This window comes from Sycon ciliatum, chromosome 5 (assembly GCF_964019385.1).
Source record: "Sycon ciliatum chromosome 5, ocSycCili1.1, whole genome shotgun sequence".
Taxonomy (NCBI): Eukaryota; Metazoa; Porifera; class Calcarea; order Leucosolenida; family Sycettidae; genus Sycon; species Sycon ciliatum.
The window spans coordinates 22,180,912-22,203,301 of record NC_088647.1 but is presented as its reverse complement, the minus strand read 5'-3'; the positions used below and the strand labels follow the sequence as shown (position 1 = coordinate 22,203,301).

General features: G+C 47.5%; 3 protein-coding genes across 3 annotated transcripts in view; 1 reads left to right on the top strand and 2 right to left on the bottom strand.

The window, feature by feature from the left end:
- Window positions 1-1,981: 1,981 nt before the first annotated feature.
- LOC135818053 (uncharacterized) lies at window positions 1,982-7,176 on the bottom strand. The gene is made up of 4 exons (XM_065331374.1): window positions 6,564-7,176; window positions 4,471-4,674; window positions 4,274-4,356; window positions 1,982-2,714 (listed from the first exon to the last, which is right to left on the bottom strand). The coding sequence occupies exons 1-3, from the start codon at window positions 6,603-6,605 to the stop codon at window positions 4,276-4,278; spliced, it is 327 nt and encodes a 108-aa protein (XP_065187446.1). The 5' UTR covers window positions 6,606-7,176; the 3' UTR covers window positions 1,982-2,714; window positions 4,274-4,275.
- Window positions 7,177-9,496: 2,320 nt separating this feature from the next.
- Window positions 9,497-14,140, top strand: LOC135818052 (uncharacterized). Its single transcript, XM_065331373.1, has 5 exons — window positions 9,497-9,949; window positions 10,727-10,853; window positions 12,022-12,178; window positions 12,911-13,018; window positions 13,626-14,140. Exons 1-5 carry the CDS (start codon window positions 9,667-9,669, stop codon window positions 13,998-14,000), a joined length of 1,050 nt encoding a protein of 349 aa, XP_065187445.1. The 5' UTR covers window positions 9,497-9,666; the 3' UTR covers window positions 14,001-14,140.
- A 3,895-nt stretch (window positions 14,141-18,035) lies between these two features.
- The window catches only part of LOC135818051 (uncharacterized), a gene marked incomplete at its 5' end in the record, with an annotated part of 41,460 nt that continues 37,105 nt past the window's right edge, over window positions 18,036-22,390 (bottom strand). Inside the window, 3 exon segments of the mRNA XM_065331372.1 lie at window positions 18,036-19,051; window positions 20,843-20,972; window positions 21,881-22,026. Coding sequence (XP_065187444.1) covers window positions 20,854-20,972; window positions 21,881-22,026 — 265 coding nt within the window. The 3' untranslated portion in view covers window positions 18,036-19,051; window positions 20,843-20,853.

Here is a 22,390-nt window from a genome sequence, read left to right as displayed (position 1 = left end):
GCACAAAGAAAGCACGTGGTGGATCAAAAAAGGACGCGATTTTAGGTTGCGCAACTACAATTTTGTAGTGGCTAGTGCTTTCTTTCGTTATTTGAGCACGGTCCACTATATTTTCATCGGCACATCGCTGGAAATGATGGGTTTTAACACGTCATAATATAGAATTTATACCCACCATTTCCAGCGATGTGCCGATGAAAATATAGTGGACCGTGCTCAAATAATGGACCATGCCCAAATAAGAGACCGGGGTCCAACCCTCTTCAAAAAACATAAGACCGGGTCTATTAATCGAGGAAATACGGTAGCCGTAGTAGGCTGCAGCCACCTATATTATAGTTCCTTACATGACTTGTACTGACTTCTGGCCTGAGCCACTGGTTGCTAAAAATCTGTCATCGCAATACCGGGACAGGAAACAGGCCTGGAGCAAGCACCTGGGTGGTGGTATGGCATCAGGTCCCAAGTATCTTAGTTGGCTGCCAGGCCAATCATTTCCCCAAGCCCAATATCAGCATCATAAGAGGATGCATACCTTATACTCTGGGTGTCGTACCCGTTTGTTTTAGCTACACAGGTATCCTTTGGCAACCGACATGATCCAGCCAACACAATAGTCCTCGCTGGACAAGAAGAACAGTTTCAGAAGGAGGAGAGACTGTAGCTCGAGGAGTGTGAGAGGATAGCCTACTAGTACCTCCACGTACATGTACAGTGCTGGCAACTGAAACCCGACCCCTGACCATTCACATTCTAGCACTGTAGCAGTCTCTATTTCGTAGTTTTACAATCCCTTGTTGAGTCTTTGCGATGTGAGCGCACCGCTCAGGGGTCGGATTTCAGTTGCCAGTCATGTAGTTTCATGCTGGGAATGCCATGAACGCTGGGATTGGTAAAGCTGGTATGGTCATAGCCGTACCCGCTGTACCAGTGCTGTCAGCTCTGGGAAGCTAATCAAAGAGCAAGAGAAAGTCAATGGACGTTGAATTACTTGCCAGACTCTCATGGGGATTGATGCCGTGTAAATTTCCTGATTCGAAAGTGTAAGAATAGATGGACATGTTCCCAGTAATATTGCTACCCATCAGCGTAGACAATGTACCCTGCGTGGTTTATCTGACCATGCGATACGATGCCAGCAGTTGAGTTATTGATCATCTGCGTAACAGCAGACCATGGCAAAATGCCTGGCTTTGCCGATGGTTATTTCACGGGTTCAAGCGAGAGTCAGTCAGGCTGATGTTCCCTCATCCCGGGCATAGGAATGCCATCGTCCTGAAAACTCAACGTGAATAAAACAGTTCCTAAACCGTAGTGGGCATGAATTGGTCAAACCCACTCAAGTGGTCTGAAACTCCATTAGCTGGATCCATGCTATTCTCAGGCCAGGTCACGAGCTCCCAATCATTAGCTCTGGGTTGCAGCACGGCCGGAAACACCAGTCCACTTCCAGGCAAGACCCTTTAAAGTCCTGCTCGAACGCCCTGCCGAACCTGGCAAATACATGTACTTTGAGATACTGCTTTAAACTACTGTATTATCTCTAACATAAGCACGGTCCTTTATTTTTTCAATGTCCCTCTGCCCCGTGCTATTAATGGAGACGTTCCTTTTTTGGAGACTGTTCCATTATTATTTCAACCTCATTTCAGAGGGATGTTGCCATGCCAAATTCATGTCAGACACACACACACATTTCAGGGTTTTTTCGCCGGTACAGATAATGAATTTACACAGTGCGCTTATAATGGAGACTGAGCACTTTATTTTTTGAATGCCGCCCCAAGGTGTTCTATTATTGGAGACGTGCTATTATTGGAGACTGTGCTTATCTTAGAGATAATACGGTATGCAAGAATCTGCAGGGTTTATGTACACAATAAATCACGGTGTGGGCACACACAAAACTCCTGCATGCACGGCATTCCCGCAGCCTCGTGCAGTGACAGCCGCGATTCGGTCCAGTGCACCATGGAGAACGTTAGTTGAGGAGAAGTCATCCCAGCACGCAGAGTGGTGTTACCGGTTTATCACAAACAATGCCGAAGAAGCTTCTGTGGAAAAGCCATGAGATCACGGCTGCCACCCAAAAATGCACAAGAATATAAGTTTAAAAAAGATATCGGAGGCTGAAGTAGATTTGTAGACATTGTAGCCAGCTGAAGACTAGAATTCAAGGGCTACACTAAGTCTACCCACTTCAAAGTCTAATTTGGAAAACAATCTGAAAAATTCTAAACGAAATTCAACCCTGGCAGCTGGACTAGGGTGTAGCTTCCGAGCTCTATAAAAATTGGGAAAGACTGAAGTACAGCAATACCGCTCTCCGTTCCCCCACATTAAGGTACCTCTCAGCGTTATTTACACTGCAAGACAATACTGTGTTAGCGGGTGGAGGAAAGGAGAGACTACAATAGGGCTCAGCACAATATTCTTATTGAGAAACTAAAGTAGAAAATAAATGTTGTAGTCGAGGCCATTTCAAGCTCATTCCCTTTCCAATCCAGAGGTCAACATCCTGGGAGCACGATTTTTACAATTAGCCTTTCAATAGGTAGAGCTGGGCCAGGACGCACCGGTTGTCTGCTGTACCTAGCTCATACCCGGTTTGAGAAGCTCAATCCGTGGCGGCATTTCACACATCTGTCTAACAGCATGTACTCACATAGCTGCGGGACCTGGTGATACGATTCCGCCACGTGTATGCCGCGCACCTGCCAGAAAGAACAAAGAGTGGGAAAGCACGGGGCAAGATGACTTATTCGTACAGGCTGATCTTTCATGATGACAATCATTTCCATTACTTGTATTATTACTCGGTCTAACCCGCACCCTCTAAACGCCTCTCATGTCCGCGGAATATCTTTTCTCTTTCACTGAAGGTTCGTGAATGGCACATCCTCAAAGTGAACAACATTGAGACTGAATATTGACAGAGTATTGTCTAAATGGCTGCGTTGTAGTGTGCGGGAATTCATAGATACGCGTGTCCAGTAATGCGTGCACATTCATGCACGTCTGTGTACATCAGGCTGAATGATGCATCGATCGCTTGCTTCAGTGTTCAGGTACAACGAAAACGAGCACAAGCTACAGTCCCAACGGAACAAAGAATGTCGATTGTTACTGGACGATGACGAGACCAGTAGGTGATTTGACAAAGCGTTTTAACTACAATTCGAAGCAGCATCTTTGTTCCGTTGGGACTGTAGCTTGTGCTCGTTTTCGTTGCGCTTGCCTTCCCCTCTTTGGTCTTTCCATAACCTTGAACATTCCAAGTTGGAAGGCTGTCGGTTAGCGCTACGGAGATGTAGGTGTCAGGACGTCGAATGTCTCAGTACTCTGTCCGTTTTGTGCCTAGTTGTTGCACTTTCTGACTGTATATAGTATCTAGTTACGGTGGTGGAGAGTTACTCTTAACTCGTTTCCATATGTCCTTTTCCTTTCTACTTTTATTTTTGGCTCAATACGCGAGTTTCAAATTAAATTAAATTTTATTTTATTTTATTAATTTTATTATTTTTGGAAGAATTTGTATCCAAGAGACCGCATTTTGCAGTGTTTTCGCGTACTGTCAATGTACTGCCGTGTGCATTGCTTGTGTTGTGTTTTTTTGACACTCAAATTCTTGTCGGTGGCTGGATTTGCTAGTGCAAAACATGTGTGGCTTGTACCACGACATGATAGTTGTGCTGTGCATAGTCGAAGCATGGCATGCACTCACTTTGGCACAGGGATATCCATCGCTCAGCTTGCGCTTGCCATGCTTCTATATATCTGTAGCTGATCGATCCTCTTCAATTTTCCGTACCATTTTGGTCAAATTCCGTACTGTAAACGAAAGGAGTAATCTTCCGTACAACATGATACGGAACAATACGGAAGGTTGGCAGCACTGAGAACTGTACTCACACATACAGCGAAAGTTCAGTATTACGTACCTCCAAAGAATATAACATTACAGTCAGACCTCGCTTATTCAGTCCTCTTTTATCCGGATCCCTCGCCATCCGGACGAAAATTGTTGGTTACCGATTTACAGCATATGTCATGCATAAACAGTATGTGTGTTCGATTATCCGGTTTCCTTGCCTATCCGGATATTTTAGTGGGAACCGGATGTGTGCGGTTATGCGAGGTCTGACTGTATTTAATAGCGAAGACCGAGACACTGCATGTCGAAGGTCAAGAAATTGGTATAGAATAGTGCAGGGTAGACAAAAAATAGTACTTCATCGTATTCCATAGTATGCCGAGAACATGAATTGCGTACCTTCAATAGCCGCAAGCCTTCTTTCCTAGCTCCGTGGCAAGATCAGTGAAATCTGGCTTGTCCTTGCCAATGTCGTTCAGAATCTGCAAAGGGCCATCAATTGACACACGTGAAATTTGAATGATGCAATGTACAAGGTGATCCCGCAAAGACTGACACTTGAAAATCACTGAGCGGCACTATTCCATTTCACTCACATCAAGAAATTTGGTCAGTGTTGACGCGCCGCCCCGCATCAGGATAGTCACAAGCTCATCCATGCGCTGCGTCTTCGTCTTTGGCAGTTGCAGCTCTTCTTTCTCGCGGGACGTAATGAGGTTCTTCTGGAAGGCGTGCAGCACAAACTCGTCCGCGTTGGGAGAGCACTTGTCCAGCACATACGTGTAGCGTGGACGCACAGCCTGCGCATACCGACGCAGATACACACATGCGATTAGGGGTGCAACAATCAATGTCCAAACTATACAGGCATCTGCTACGAGCACAGTCCTGAGTGAAGGGTTGGTGTCTGAGGGGAAAGGTCAGGCTGAGTTCTACACACGAAGAATCTTACAAAGTGCAATACACTAACACTCTATGCTATCCTTACACTAACACTCTATGCTATCCTTACACTGAGATTCTGAGCACGGTACTAGGGAGTGTGGGTTATTACAAAGCAAACTACCGTAACGACCCATGTGTAAGCCCATGCGCTTATACAGTGAAACCTGTCTAAGACGACCGCTCAAGGGACCTTCAAAATCTGGTCTCTGTTACCAGGTGGTCGCTTTATCCAGGGTCATTTGACTGGAAATAGCATCCCTTGGTGCTGGTTCCAGTGGTCTTCTAGGACAGGTGGCCACCTTATCCGAGTGGTCGCCTTGACAGGTTTTACTGTACGCAAGTTTTGCCACACATTTGAAATTTTTCGCAAGTTTTGCCACACATTTGAAATTTTTCGCAAGTTTTGCCACACATTTGAAATTTTTCGCAAGTTTTGCCACACATTTGAAATTTTTCACAAGTTTTGCCACACATTTGAAATTTTTCGCAAGTTTTGCCACACATTTGAAATTTTTCGCAAGTTTTGCCACACATTTGAAATTTTTCGCAAGTTTTGCCACACATTTGAAATTTTTCGCAAGTTTTGCCACACATTTGAAATTTTTCGCAAGTTTTGCCACACATTTGAAATTTTTCGCAAGTTTTGCCACACATTTGAAATTTTCGCAGGTCGCTTGGTCTCACATACACACGTAGCCGCAGGTGCTTGTAATTGCGTTGCCAGTATGGAATGTTGAAACCGCGCATTACACCCTGTAGAGATGGTGTCAGTGTGTCGCGGGATTGGGTTCACTCACACTGTATAAGCCTATGCGCGTACGTGTGAGGGTGTGCTTACACCCGGATATAGGCGCGTGCACTTTAACACGCGGCGTTAGGCTAGCAAAGGCAGAATTCATTTGCGAATTGCGGACAGCTTCGTACACACAAGTACCTGTATGCGCTGGGCCATTTTTCATACCAGCTGTCAGTTGTAAGCGTGTCGTTAAAAACAGATTTGCTCTACAAAGGTCACGCACTCTCAATGAAGAAGAGATTGATAATGTTTGGCGAGGCCCTTCGGTTTCAGCCGCCTAAACGCCCGTATGAGATGTTATATTGGCACTATGTCATCGTGATCGTGGAATAATAATTTAAAAAACGGTCTCAGCAAAAGCTAAAAACTTCTCTACTACACTACCTGTGGCATATACAGGTAATGTAAGTAAAAGATTGTGTCCGTTCCCAAAGGGAACTCACGACGGCCGCTAACACCCGGTAAATCCTAGCGGCAGATGCAGCGCCCAACGGTGCGGAAGAGTGGATAAGTCTCACAACCACAGGCACAAGTGCCGAGAATCCCCATCAGCCGCATCCATACTTTACAGAACGAAATACAGTCAGACCTCGCTTATCCGGTCCTCTCGCCATCCGGAAGGGAATCGTTGGTTACCGATTTACAGCATAATTATGCCGTGAATACGTGCAGTATGTGTGTTCGGTTATCCGGTTCCCTCGCCTATCCGTACACTTTTGTGGAAAACGGATGTGTGCGGTTATGCGAGGTCTGACTGTACCAAAGGCAATATACACCTCGAATACAATGATAGCAACAGTTACACAGCGATTTGCAACTCCCTATAAGTTTATTGGATATAACAACGTGTTCATATGTTTTGCACACGCAGTGTAGAATTTCTACACTGCGCCTGGGGCTTCAGACTTCAGTTGCACTTGGTCCTTGCCAACAAGTGACTTGACTTACCGTCTGCCAGGGATCTGCTCCTTCTTCGACACTGCCAGACATGACGGTGGTGTGCAGTGAGTGGTGTCTGTGTGATCGTGTTCCTTCAATCGGTAGCGTCCGCGTCCCTGTAGCACTAGCAGGAGATCTACTAGCACTGGACCATTCAAACTACACGTACTAGTACCTACAAACTCACTAATGGAATAGAAGACGATTCCCCTCAACTTGAAATGCTCCTACAACCTTGACTCAAAATGATTATCGAAACCTCTACTGATTCTGCCTGTCGCCTATACTATAGTTTCTGAGCTCGTTTTTTTCTCTGTGACCGAGCTTGTACATCTAACGCTGCAAGTAGCTGTCCGAGAGAGTGACACACTCGATCGCTAGATGTTACAATTCGCTACAAACTACAAAAGTATTAGTCCAGAGCCGCTGATCAGGAGTAGAAAAGTGTCCTGTACAATCATGTATATTGTAACAGTAAAATGCCTGTTGTGTTGAGGAACGCTCAGTCGATTGATTACAACTACAAGGGGCTAGGAGGATTCTACGAGTAATGCTAATCGTAACTGGTAGACTGTCAGAAGGAGACTACTAACACAGTTATAATAATTTTTACACTGACTGCTGCAGTGAACTATTTGAAGGCAAAGAAAAATGGAATCAGGAAATCGGGTAGATCTAGCTACCGGTACTTGGATATCTACCATGCATCTAGCTACAGTCAGCTGTGTTTCGCCATCTCGACCTCACAAAAAGGTTTCGGGGATCCACCTGGGGATTTCAGTCATTTCAACACGTCTCCCAGCTAGCTCGACCATTCGGACCGGGGGGGGGGGGGGGGGGCAGTGCCATGCCACGGACCACTTACGACGCAGGGCCGTAGCAGGCGGTCCGGCAGGTCCGGCAGCTGCCGGACCAATATTCGGCCAAAAAAAAAAAAAAAAAAAAAAAAAAAAAAAAAAGGGGGGAGCTCACCCATGTGAGCAGCTCAGGATGTCCATCCATGATGATGATGATGATGTGTGTAATAAGTAGTATAGAGGTATTACATCAGAGTAGTGCCGGCAAGAGTTACGGACTCTTGGTGCCGGTAGTAGACCTACATTGCACATGTCATCAGGAATATGACCCTGCTGAAGGTCATGAGGACAGTCATGCCCGTGAATGTTCCTACTCTGTACTTCCGGAAACGTGTTCGGATTCTTTTCTTCCTCCAATTCTTTCTAGATAGGGTTTGTACCAAAGATAGTCCATTGCAATACACTTTCTCCTCCTCCAAAGGTACATTTTGGTTCTTTTATCACATGCATTTAGATACTGTTGCTATACCTTCACAGGCTTCAACAAGTTCTGTTTGGACGGACACAACATGCTGATGCCCTTTTCCTGACTCATGCAGAACGTCCTTCTTCCTTTTCTCGCCCTATGTCACTCTACATGGTCACGACGATTACATGCATGTACATGTACATTTTACAATGTATGTACATGTTTTTTGTTTTGTTTTGGCGGGGTAACGGCCTCTTTTACGGGCAAGATAAAGTCATGTACATGTACCGGCATAATATATGAGTATGGGGGGGGGGAGGGGGAGCATCAAAGTCGGATCTTGCCGGACCAACCTAAATGGGGCTGCTACGGGCCTGCGACGTAACACTAACAGTTAGTTACGTCGGCCTCCCATAGCTCCGCATGGACTCTCGTCGTCCCTACTAGTAGTCTACTACTACTACTACTACTAGCGACTAGACTCTAGACTACATAATAGTCACTACAGACAGAAGTAACCACACTGGTAACGTTACTCGTTAGTAAGTTAGTTAGATCTACAGGGCCTAGGGCCAGGCATACTACGGTAGATCTACCGGTACTACTGCAGATAGTCAGGAGCTAGGAGGTCTACATTCTAGACCCACTACTCGTAGACCTACTCACCAAGCACTACGGACCCCCATTTTACCCTTGCGAAGTTGCGGCCTTGGCTTGGGTAAGTAGTTACCATGGTTACCGTAGTTGGGAAAGTACAAAGCTAAAGCCAAGGCGAAGTACTGTATTAGCCATGTAGGTCTACAGTCATACAATCATTCATACTAAAATTTTAGTAAGGGGCCGTCCGTAAATATCGATGTTTTTTTAGAGACGATATTGGTGCGTCTGGGGGGGAGGGGGTTTGAGCCATGTGCGTCTTTTCGAGCATCAGAAAAATATCGATGTAAATATCTGAAGTTTCGCCGATCCCTGCACGCGGACGTCTAAATGGCTATACAAGAAATGTGAAACCAGCTTCCGTTCGCGGAGCTAAAACTCGCGACACAAGAACAAAATCAAAAATTGGAAGCTGTACGCCCATGGCGAATTTCAAGAGCAAAAGAATGAGCTATTGATTGTGGAAATCGGCCGAACGATGCCTGTAGGAGACCTTTTTCAAGACGTAGAGGCAGTGCGAACAAACACGGACGAACTCCACAAGAGTTTCCAGTCTTCACTGTCTGAACAAGGATTTGAAAAAATTCAAGCCCGAGCCGCTTTGGCTACACCACTCACCAGTACACGATGGCTGTGAGCACTGCAGCGCCAACCCGGTTCGCTCCCCCCAGGCGTGAGTGCGGCGGGATTTTCACGCCTACACCGGACCCTCAACATCCTGGGCACTTCATGAGCATCCAAAAATATTGATTCCATGATCTAGATGTACATGTGCGTCTTCTGGGGGGAGGGAGGGGGGTCAAGGGAGAGAAGCACCAATATCGTCTCTAAAAAAACATCGATATTTACGGACGGCCCCTAAAATACTTTCATAGATCCATGGCATGAAGCGACACAAGTAAGTAGTCTACCATACCGCCATACACGTAGATCTACACGTAGATAAACGAGATCAGAGATCAGAGATCAGGGTCCGTGGCTTTTCTTCGTTTCATTCTTCCCACCTATAATAGTATATAGCTCAAGCTAAACGTACAAGTCATTTGGGAAGAATGTTTGTAGAGTGTTTGTAGAGTGTGAATCTAAAAATTCTTCCCTTCCTAGGCGGACTCCTCTTGATCTTACGGGATTAGACTTTTCACATCGGTTTGGTATTGCGTGACTCCGCAAAGCTCGGCACAGAACTAGAATGACCACATCAACTCAGGCCAATGGCGGAGGTATCTCTGCCTTCATGCCGCTTCTTGCATTGCTCCTGGCCACCGGCGGAATTGTCCAGGTGGCGGAAGCGACAGCGTCGCCCGCCTCACGCGTGTGTCGACCTGGGCCACCGCTGCTGCCGCCGACGGACGGTCGCAAGAACTGCCTGGTGATCGGTGACTCGGTGAGTCTGGGATACACGCCCCTGGTGCTGCAGCTGCTAAACTCCAGCGTGTGCCAAGTACAGCACGCACCGTTCAGTACTGATGGAGGTAGGGAAACGTAGATCTACCAATACTAACTAATTACAGTAACACCTGTGACTAACGACCACCCTTTGGGGCCAGAGAAAGCGGTCTTTAGTGGCAGGTGGTCTTTAGTTAGAGGTTTGCACCGCACAACCATTATTATTATAATTATGAATGTGGGACCGTCCGTGCCTGGCGAAGTGGTCTGTAGTACCAGGCTGGTCGCTAGTCACGGTAGTCTTTAGCTACAGGTTTTCCTGTACATTGTAATTACTTCAAATCTGTTACAGTGGTCCCTCTATAATCCGGCACCATTTGTGCCACGAAAATCTGCTGGATTAGGGAGGGTGCTGGATTAACAAATCTGATTTACTGCTGCAATGTGCATGAAGAGGACATTTTGGCTACTGAAAATTGTGCTGGTTTATCGAGGGTGCTGGATTATAAAGTGCCGGATTAGAGAGGGACGACTGTATCATTGACATTGTCAATTTGTCAGCTCACTCTACTGGAGCCGGAGATAAAGAGTTTGTATTCTACCAATTGGTAAAGCACACAAGGGTCCGCGGGAACATCAAAGAAGGAATAAACCCATCAGAGACTACTACCGATAACGTGCGAGAATGATGCAAGCCGGCAATAAGGAACTACAATGACATTCAAGGCTTGAATATGCCCAACTCTACGTCAATTCAGTGATCTACGGAACCATCTGGTGACGTTACACTGGTAAATCTACAGCTGTACTGATTGAAAACCTATTGCATGAAAACCGATTCCCATGTGCCGCTGTCTGCACAGGTGCACTGGACACAAAGTACGCCATGCAGTGCTTCGACCAGTGGATGGTCACGTCCATGCTGCAGCAGACACACTATGACGCCATCGTCATCAACTCCGGACTGCACGATGTCAACTACAGTGGCAGGTAGGGTCAGTTATAAGCTCGGGGCATTATTGTACTTCTACATGACTGTACTGAATCGTTGCGGTTGTCACGCGGGGTAGGGTCGGTCTCAAGCTGGCAACTACTGTACAGTGAAACCTGTCTAAGACGACCGCTCGAGGGACCTTCAAAACCTGGTCTCTGTTACCAGGTGGTCTCCTTATCCAGGGTCTTTTGACTGGAAATAGCATCCCTTGGTGCTGGTTCCAGTGGTCTTCTGGCACAGGTGGTCGCCTTATCCGAGTGGTCGCCGCCTTGACAGGTTTTACTGTACTTTCAAAGTTCTCACATGCGCATTGCCCGCACTGGCTACAGAGGTTACATACTGTAAACCCCCTAGTTTTAGCGACACATTATCCTTAGTGAATTTAGCGAATCAGTCAAATTCGCTAAAGTTAGGGATTGCGAATCTTTTTTTTTCTTCTTTTTTCAGTGAACAGTACCATCACATACATACCAGTCTGTGTCACTGCACTGTGTAGTAACACAGTTCCTTTCTTCACCTGTTCACCAGTACACATACTGTAGATGTACATGTAGACCTACTAGTAGTACTCGTACTCCATTTGCTCACATTACCCGGAAAAAAAACCTGTCTACTCTGATCGCTAAAATAAAAGGTCGCTAAAACGTCGACAATTCGAAATCGCTAAAATATATTGGTCGCTAAAATTAGGGGGTTTACAGTATGTGACTACATCATCAGTTGAGGTGGTTTGACAAAGTCGTGGACTCGCGGCACAGCGTTGCACTTGTACTAGTGACTCACACTGCATGATTAGCACCCATTACCATGTAGAAAATCCACCGACTCGCGCTGTACACTAAGCACCCATTAGAAAATCCGTTGTCTCGCCCCGTGAAATAGTTTACATAAACTCTATGCGATTGTGTTGAGAAACACAACCTGCTTGGGACGTTTCGCTTGTGCCAGGCCACCACCATGCCTGCTGCATTTCTATTAACCTCTCGCCTCTCCTCTCTCTCTCTCTCTCTCTCTCTCTCTTTCTCTCTCTCTCTCTCTCTCTCTCTCTCTCTTCTCCCCACCTCTCTCTCTCTCTCTCTCTCTCTCTCTCTCTCTCTCTCTCTCTCTCTCTCTCTCTCTCTCTCTCTCTCTCTCTCTCTCTCTCTCTCCCCCCACCCCATGTAGCTATCCTGAGGAATACACCTCGCCAGATGCGTACAAGGAAAATTTCCAGCAGCTGAAGAAACGCCTTCTTACCCACACACCGCATGTTGCTGTTGTCACAACCACCCCAGTCGGGTATGATGCTGCCATCAACAGCCTGGTTGTGCAGTATAATGATGTGAGTGCAGTATAATGATGTGAGTGCAGTATAATGATGTGAGTGCAGTATAATGATGTGAGTGCAGTATAATGATGTGAGTGCAGTATAATGATGTGAGTGCAGTATAATGATGTGAGTGCTGGGTAAAACAAAGGAGAGCTCACTTAGCTTCCAGTAAATACATCAGCACTCTTGCAATTGCCACTTTTATGATTTGGTGTGATACATATACATGTACCTCCCCGCACGCGCACGCGTGCGTGCCACCATGCATGCACACACATGCACACACACGCACACACGAGCACTCACTCACACACACACACGCATGCACACACATGCACACACACATACACACACATACACACACACACACACACACACACACACATACAGCTTGATTGATATCTGAAGCAAGACCAATGATTATTATAAAAATTCGAGCAAGGCCAGGTATATGCCTTGCAGTGCAGGGCCGTATACGCATGCACATGTACCGTAAGATAGTCGCTCATATCGCTTCTACAGCGCTGCTCAATGAAATCCAGTCGAGTCACTCAAGTATGCGCCGGGCATCGTGCAGCCCAAGACCTGCGAACACTGGGCTGCGTAATGGTGAAAGGCGTAAAGTTGAAACTTGACTCACCCAAGAAAAGTGAGCAGCTCTGTATACGTTCGCGGGTCCGGGCATGCATGGTGTGTATGCGTCTGTGTGCGCGTGATGTACGTGTACATGCACTCTCCATACAGATTGCTGTGTCAGTGATGCATGGCGAGCAGCCATCTCTCGACGTCATCGACCTGTACACGGCTGTGATTGACGTGTGCGGCAAAGTGCCATACAACTGTTCAATAGAGGTCAGTTTTAGGAACGTACATGTGTGTGTGTACGTGCATGTGTGTGTACGTGCATGCAACACAATTGAGCGTGAACGTGACCTCGCATATCTCTGTACTCAGGTCACCACATTACTACAATATAATATTATGTGGCGGTGTTCATTTCCCTGAACTTGTTGCATTTCGCTGAGCAACACATGAAACATGCCGCTTCACGGGATGCCAAATACGGACCCTTCCGTGAGTGAGACTTGACACACGCGTATGCTGTTCTCCGCCTCGTCTCGGAGGCGCTGTCATCATCCTACCTACATTATTGTAGCGCTGAGCTCTACCTGAAGGAAAGCTTACATGTGTCTTGTACATGTATGTACAGTCAGACCTCGCTTAACCGCACACATCGGATCCGTTTTCCAATAAAATATCCGGATAGGCGAGGGCTCTGGATAATCGAGCACACATATTGTACGTATGCATGGCATATGCTGAAAATGTGTAACCAACCATTTTCTTCCGGATGGTGAGGGATCCGGATAAAAGAGGACCGGATAAGCGAGGTCTGACTGTATATAACCATTGTGTCCTACTCTTCTCTTGTGTGTCCTACGTGCTTACGCCATGCTAGGCCAGTCCTAAAAACGTGCACTACAACCAAGCCGGGTACAAGATACTCAGCCAGGCCGTCGCCAGCGGCCTCAAGAAGCTACTGTCCGAGGCGGAGGCTGAGCATGCCGGAGAGCGTGAGGAGCAGAGACGGGGGTGGCGGCCGCAGGGGATTCCCCACGCCGCCGCCACCACTGGAAACGTGTGTCCTGGCGGCAAGATGGCGTGTCCGGGGAACACGACCTGCACCGTCGATCACTACTCGAGCGCCGGCTACGGCTGCTGCTACGCTCAGCCGGCGCCCGTCCAGGACTGCGGCGACAGCTGGCATTGCTGTGCCGCCGGCCTCAAGTGCGGCTCTTGCTCGCTGCACGGGTGTGATTGCCTGGCACCATAGTTACCATGGTTACAGATCCGATGAACAAAAGCAATGGATTCCTATTTTGGCGAGAGTTAAACTAATCTGCTGGAGACTTAGTCTTTTCTCGGTAGATATTTTTTATTATAACAACAAACGCAATGCTTCCAGGCACCTCACCAAGCAGTACCTACATGTAATTCAAAATACCAAGAGTACATAACCCCAAGAGTGTGCAACTCCAGCTATGGGGTCTGCGACGGCAGAACTTCACATCACGTGATGAACCCGTGCACTCTAGTGCATGATAGATACTGGGTTGTACGCAGCCCAGCTTTGGGTACAACTCTCTTGTGGTCACTTTGCACTGTTTGCCAGCATAACCTTTTGAACCATGTCACGTGATGTGAAGTTCTGCCGTCGCAGCACAGCATAGAGGTTGTGCAGGCAGTTGCACACTCTTGGGGTTATGTACTCTTGATAATACGATGCACAGTCAGCGCCATAGCGATTCGACCCCGGAGTCAAAAGTAGCGGCACGTTTCTATTTCAATTATACAGTCAACTTCGCTTATAACGACATTCGGCGGGACATCAAAAAAGTGTCCTTATTCGCGAAGTGTCGTTATACCCGAAGTCTCATTATATGTATTACAGTTGGAAGGGACTTTGCTCTGGGCATGGAACTGCTGTCGTTATTCGCAACTTGTCGTTATATCCGCAGTCGTTATTCGCAACTTGTCGTTATATCCGCAGTCGTTATTCGCAACTTGTCGTTATATCCGCAGTCGTTATATCCGCAGTCGTTATATCCGCAGTCGTTATATCCGCAGTCGTTATATCCGCAGTCGTTATATCCGCAGTCGTTATATCCGCAGTCGTTATATCCGCAGTCGTTATATCCGCAGTCGTTATATCCGCAGTCGTTATATCCGCAGTCGTTATATCCGCAGTCGTTATATCCGCAGTCGTTATATCCGCAGTCGTTATATCCGCAGTCGTTATATCCGCAGTCGTTATATCCGCAGTCGTTATATCCGCAGTCGTTATATCCGCAGTCGTTATATCCGCAGTCGTTATATCCGCAGTCGTTATATCCGCAGTCGTTATATCCGCAGTCGTTATATCCGCAGTCGTTATATCCGCAGTCGTTATATCCGCAGTCGTTATATCCGCAGTCGTTAAATCCGCAGTCGTTATTAGCCAAGTTGACTGTACCTCATACACGGTCCAAAAACCAATCCGGGAGGTCGAGGCGTATGAGCTCTGACACTGCTTTTACGGGTCGGATTGCCTTGCCCACGACTGTAGTACGTCAGAGCGTACGCAGAACTCAATGCTTGCACTTGCACTGAAGTCTGAGGATTCAATTCGTGATAAAATTAATCGGAAAGAACGAAAGAACAAACTCCCACTTTGTGTTGTATGATAATTATACTGTACATGTCATGTAAAAAGTAAAGTAAATAATTAATTATCGTAGCCGTTCCCGAAGGGAACTCACGACGGCCGCTAACACCCGATAAACCCTAGCGCCAGTACGTGTAGGTAAACCTCACCAGTTTCAGATAATGACTTGTGGCTGAATTTGTTTTGATCAAGATATAATTATACGGATGTGCAGCGAAGATGGAGTAGGACAAGTAAAGACTGTGTTCATGCGGGTGTCAGAACATTTGCCACCACTGCAAAGTCGACTGCTGCCAGCATCCTGATAAATTGCACTCAACACATTCTGAAAAGCAGCAGGCATTTTACATACACAAGCGAACAGTTTATACTCGAAAATAGTTTCCGACTTCAATGGTACGGTAGCAACCAGTGGCTGTGAAGAAAAGAAGATGAACCGGAAAGATTATCTTGCAATCTAGCCTGCTGCAAATCAGTGTCTCACACTCTATGCAGACATCAATATCCAAGATCGTCCAAAAAAACAACAACAACAAAGAAGATAAGCACACCGGATGTGGAAAAGGGGCATACCCAAGTGAATGTCTTTAGCTTTGCAGTTTGCACGCCCTCCCCCCTCCCCTCTCTCTCTCTCCTTCCCTCCCTCCCTCCCTCCCTCCGTCCCTCCGTCCCTCCGTCCCTCCCTCTCTCTCTCTCTCTCTCTCTCTCTCTCTCTCTCTCTCTCTCTCTCTCTCTCTCTCTCTCTCTCTCTCTCTCTCCCCCCTCGCACCCACGGGCAGACGCGGACGCGCACCTAAAACAAAGAATGACTATGTGCATGCACATACATGTACATACAATGCATTATAAATTTTAATAATATGCAGAAATATACGGTGCCGGCAAAGCTCGTCGTGTTTACTTAGAAGTAAGTTCGAGCACTCTGACTTTGATTCTTTGAGCCAGGCAACGTGCTTTGTTGTTCATTGGACTTCATTGTGATCAGTTCAGCTAGTAACTCTGAGCTCCGCTGACGAGACGGAAACAGCTAGCTGTCTGGAGATTGAGTACATACATACATATGATGTGCATTGTACACACACCTCCTGGTCCTGGTCCTGGTAAACACTGCCATTACGGTCACGTGTCCCCTTACGGGGCCGACAATATAGAACGACGAGCGGGACCATGTTCGAGAGAGCCATCTCCAGCAGCTATGGATCTGGCTTATCATCGGAAACGATTCCTCTCACGGCTGCCGCTAGAACTGGTCCATCACTCTCCACAACAGAGCGAACATTCCATGAGCCAACGCTCAGAGTCGTTCCAAGTTGTCGTCTTCGTGCGGTAGTTTGCTCCACTCGCGGGCTTGCAAAGCCTCACGAAGGACTCCGAGGTGGGGGCGACGAGGAGAGTGTCGGCATCGTAACTATCCGACCAAGTCTCCTGTCGGTGAATACCCCACCTCAGGCACTGTTGGCCTGGACGGCTGGGGACACCCCAGGCCGTCCACAACGGCGAGAACAAGCACGGACGGAGGCCAGAAACAAGAGCCCGGAAAAGTACAACCGTCCTCCACCAGAGCAGAGAACACACACATTGTCAAGATGTACACACACACACACACACGCACACACACACACACACCACACATGATGTGCATGTACACCCCCCCCCCCCCCCACACACACACCTGTCCTATAGAGCCACAACCACTTGGGTCACGTGGGCCGCCCCGGATGGGCCGCAAAGAGAGAAAGAGGACGCCACCCGATGGCGCTCCAGATGCGAGACTAGTCGGAGCCGGTGAGAGCAGATACAAATATGCAGAAACTTGTCCCGTTCTCTAGGTGGCAGTGCATTGAACAGCGCTGTAGCCTGTAGGTTGCGTCCCTGGGTTGAGCGGAAACAACGATTGCAGATGTCGCAGTGAGCATGGCAGCAACTCCGAGCGGTAGTATCAACGATGGTAGCAGCAGCTGACGCGGTCGGTGCCGGCAAGAGTACATGAAAACATGTACTCTTGGTGGTGGGCATGAGATAGAAGCGGACCAACGATGTACAGCCAAACCACCGCGGCACCGGAACCAACGATGACATGCACCTCTCTGCTCCGGAACCGGCTTCTGCCGTTCAGCCGCGCACTTGTGCCTAGTGAGGTTGCCCTGACGTGCGAAGTGCCGGGTGCATGTGCGCAGCAAGTCACCGGTGCCGGTACGGGGGATCCGGGACGTCCGAGGTATAAGCCAACCTCCAGTCTGGGCGAGAGCCACAGGCCGCTCTGTACCAGTCCGCTTCAAGGTTTCATGAGCGGAGGTCCTTCAGAGCGCAGTCTTTCCACCGCCGACGTGGGCCACGATCCGGGCGACGACATGGCAGGGTGCTGAACAGCAACTGCTTGGGCAATCGCACGTTGTCCATGAGGGCGCCATGGCCCAGCCACTCGAGACGCCAATGCTGTACCTTTGTGATGATGGTTTCGGAGTCACCCCACCACTCCAGCAGCTGGTTGTTGGATATGCGGTCATCCCAACAACGATGGCGTGAGATACCCAATATCGACCGCACGCATATCGCATGTGAAAAACAGACATACGGCGCGCGCGCATGCACACACACACACACACACACACACACACACACACACACACACACACACACACACACACACACAGAGCTCAGATATACACTCTGGAGTGGATTGCTTCACAACAATTTCTACCAAATATTAAAGCCCATAATCTGGGAGAGTCCTCCTCTGCAAGATCACCTTACTTCTAAAAACAACACACAAAACAAAGCAGATAGAAGCATATAAAAGCAAAAGCAACATCGTAAACTGGTGGTCTATTAAAACTGGTGGTCTACTAAAACTGGCTGACGTCTATGAAGTGAGCACAGGTAGGTTAAAAGACAGCAAACGATGCAGCCCCATAGAGGTGCAGAACAAGACCGGAAAAAAAACAATCATTGTGGAGCTGTTAAAAAGAACGACACGAAGAAGAGACGTAGAACTGCACAAACGAGTTCAGACCAGGCTGGTGTGGCTAAAACAGTGTATGGCATAATGGTACTGTTACCATTGTATAACGAGGCTGTAAGGCATAGTGGCGTTGTATGGCATAGTGGCGCAGTATGGTATAATGGCGTAGTATGATGGTATAGCGATGCTGCATGGCATAATGGCGCCGTATGGCATAATGGCGCGGTATGGTATAATGATGATGACGTGAGGCTGGCGGCAGGTTGGATTCACCCAGAGAGGCTGACGAAAAACAATGCCGGCCTGGAGAATACGGCAGTTAAAATAAAATTAAACAGCGGTGGTGGTGGAACAGGAAAACATCGCTGGCACAGGTGTACCCAGCGCACAAAAAACAAACAAACAATGGAGACAGGAGCGGGGGGGGGGGGGGGATGTGTCCATTCCTTATATGTACACACGTGAGTAGTCGTCTAGCAATCACCACGGCTTGATTAGCTTTAGCAAGTAGAGGTGATTGTTAAAAGGCCGCACAGCAGCCTTCATTAAAGCCAACAGAGATGGGAGCCTTTCCTTCCAGGTGTGTGTTGTCTGCCAATCCTCACAGCTCTATTGGACTCGGCAAGGAGAGGTGATCGTTAAATGTACGCACGGCGGCCTTCATTGATGTCTCGCTGGGTGCCACGTCACCTTAAAAAAATTGTGCTAAAGGGTTGCGCTGTAGCACAGACAAACCACACCAGGAGACACACACGCACACACACACACACACATGTAGACACACACACACAGACACACACACACAGACACACACACACAGACACACACACATAGACACACACACACACACACACACACACACACACACACATGTAAACACACACACATACATACATACATACATACATACATACATACATACATACATACATACAGGGGCATAGCCAGGATCATGATCAAGGGGGTGTACCAATTTCCCACAAAAGTACCGTAGTAGGCGCATCACTACCAAAATTCTCACTTTGACACAATCATGGATAAAAGTCTGCAAACAGCATACAGGAACCATGAAACTGACACTACAAGACCTAGTCAAACGCAAAGACTCTGGCAAACGAACTCTGATCGCGCATGCACGTTAAGGCGAAAATATTTCACTTTCGAAAATCGGATTCGTAGCAAAAATTCACTTAAAAGCGCATGTGCTTTAAATATACGTGCGTTAGTCCGGTTCATGCTTGTACATGCCTTCTGATTCTTTAATTACACACACCATGACATGCTACTACAGTGAAACCTGTCTAAGACGACCGCTCAAGGGACCTTCAAAACGTGGTCTCTGTTACCAGGTGGCCTCCTCATCCAGGGTAATTTGACTGGAAATGCATCCCTTGCTCCTGGTCTCAGTGGTCTTTTAGGACAGGTGGGCGCTTCTTCCGAGTGGCGGCATTGACAGGTTTTACTGTATTTCCAAGTATGATGGTTAGATTTTCCGCTAATCCGTGATGCATACTTGCAATCAAGGCAAAAAAAAGCAACCACCACAGTTGACATTGAAGATCACTCATCATTGGTAAGCTCCCAACTGCAATAATAGTGTTGAGCCAGATCCTGCATGCTGCTTTCCCTGGAATTACCACAAGCTCCTTTTGATCTCAAAATCAGATTTCTCGACTTTCTTTTCTCTTCGTCTTCTTGGATCATGGAGCAAACTTGACTGGCATTCATCAAACTTCGTACCTTTCCTAAACGCTAAAGAATAGCGAACCGCAGTTCAACTTTTACATGTGCCTCTCTGATTATGCTATTAAGTGAGTGCAGTTAGAACACAAGAACAATACTTTTTTTCTTCTTTTCTATAACCTCTTAACTCGGATACTGAGCCTATAAATATAATTTTTTTTAAATAGAAGAAATCACATGGAAACGAGCTATCGCACTTTCTGACTGCTTATTATCTTGTTACCGTCGTGGATAGTTGCTTCATAACTCGTTTCCGTGTGATTTCTTCTATTTTTTCTATAACCGCCAACAATTGCAAAACACAGATTATTCGGGTCGCCTGGTCGGGCTGGACAAACAAAACACAACCAAACTCACAGTGGAGATAGGGTGGACACTGGACAGCTAAACAGTCACTAGATCACTCTGAGTCTGTGCATTCTGCAGAGTTGCACACGTGGGCAGCGCCTCAGCGGACCGAGACAACTACAACGCCCAATGGTATAACAAGTTATATACAAGCCAACTGCAATGTCAACGGTCTTTGTTGAACAAAGATCAAATTTTTTTTTGGGGGGGGGGTGCTTTGGCATCCAAAGCACCACCCCCCCCCCCCCCCCCCCCCCGCCTACGCCCCTGACATACTATACCCAAATGCTAGGTATTGTTGTGCCTTGTTCAGAGCCATGCAGCATTTCAGTAAAGAGCTAAGCCTACATGTGTATATTCATGATACGGCAGAGTGCTGAGAGAAACACAAACAGGCAAACACTCATCATGCACTCACGTGGCACTGTATCACAGCTCTATTGGCTTTAGCAAGGAGAGGTGATCGTTAAATGTCCGCACGGCGGCCTTCATTGATGCCTCGCTGGTGCCCACGCCACCTTCAAACACTATCGTGTTAGAGGGTCTCGCTGTAGTACAGACAAACCACACCAGAACACACACACACACACACACACACACCAGAACACAAACACCAGAACACACACACCAGAACACACACACACCAGAACACACACACCAGAACACACACACCAGAACACACACACCAGAACACACACACCAGAACACACACACACACACACGCACGCACGCACACACACACACACACACAAACACAAACACACACACAGACAAACACAACACACAAAAACACCACACACGCAAACACACATACACACACACACACCCACACACAAACACCCCCCCCCACACACACAAAATACCACACACACACACACACACACACACACACACACACACACACACACACACACACACACACACACACACACACACACAAACACCACACATGCACGCACACACACACACACACACACACACACACACACACACACACACATACCGTAAAGTACTGTTGATCCGCCCCCTCTCTATTTCCGCCCCCTGTCGATTCTCTACCTGTGAAGCGATTTTGGTGTATACAACGAAATACGATGTTAATTAAACCGACGCTTGCACTGCTGTACACAATATGTGCCAATCCAGGATGAAAATGTGCACAATTTAGCACATCGAGTCTGATCCTCCAAGTTGTTGTACATCGTACTGCACTGGACAGCCTTGATCTAATTCCCGCCCCCTGCCGAAAAACCAGCTGGGAAGCGACATGACGTGGGGGGGGGGGGGGCGGATCAACGGTACTTTACGATACTATACTCAAATGCTAGCTATTGTTGTGCCTTGTTCAGATCCATGCAACATTTCAGTAAAGCCAGCTAAGCTTACATATTATATTCATGATACGACAGAGTGCTGAGAAAAACACAAAACAGGCAAACACTCATCATGCACTCACGTGGCACTGTCGCACGTTGCGTCCAATCTTCTAACTGCTTTGAAATGACGTCACCCTTCAGTTTGAAGTGCTGGCGGATGACCGGGGCGAAAATGGACTTGGTTGCTGACAGCTGGTGTGACATGCCAAAGCGAACAGTTGCTTCTCTGAGAGAAGGATACAGTGAGAAAACGGGAACATACGGTATGCAATCCTGAATAGAAACAAGCTGATCACACACATGCACCCCCCCCCCCCCCCCACACACACACACCATGTACCACACGCACCCCCCCCCCCCACACACACACCATGTACAGTGCTGCCAAACCGTCTGATTTTTTGGACAGTCGAAATAGTTAGCATTTTACCGTTGACGCTATTTTCGACGGTCGGCCTGTAGAGGGCAAGTCTACTGTTTTGATGTGTTTTCGAGAGACGGTTAGCAGTTCGGCTTCTGAGTCCTGACTCCTGAAGCAACGATCGACTTGTGACGCAACCCTAGTTCGAATCTTACCGTTTCGTTCTCCC

Bases quoted from the DNA above. Each gene is read 5' to 3' on its own strand.
- LOC135818053 (XM_065331374.1), bottom strand. From the start codon at position 6,605: ATGTCTGGCAGTGTCGAAGAAGGAGCAGATCCCTGGCAGACG. The intron at 4,675-6,563 runs GTAAGTCAAGTC...CGGTATGCGCAG, and splicing joins GAGCAGATCCCTGGCAGACG to GCTGTGCGTCCACGCTACAC. The intron at 4,357-4,470 runs GTGAGTGAAATG...GGCCCTTTGCAG, and splicing joins CACTGACCAAATTTCTTGAT to ATTCTGAACGACATTGGCAA.
- LOC135818052 (XM_065331373.1), top strand. From the start codon at position 9,667: ATGACCACATCAACTCAGGCCAATGGCGGAGGTATCTCTGCCTTCATG. The intron at 10,854-12,021 runs GTAGGGTCAGTT...CACCCCATGTAG, and splicing joins GATGTCAACTACAGTGGCAG to CTATCCTGAGGAATACACCT. The intron at 12,179-12,910 runs GTGAGTGCAGTA...CTCTCCATACAG, and splicing joins TGGTTGTGCAGTATAATGAT to ATTGCTGTGTCAGTGATGCA.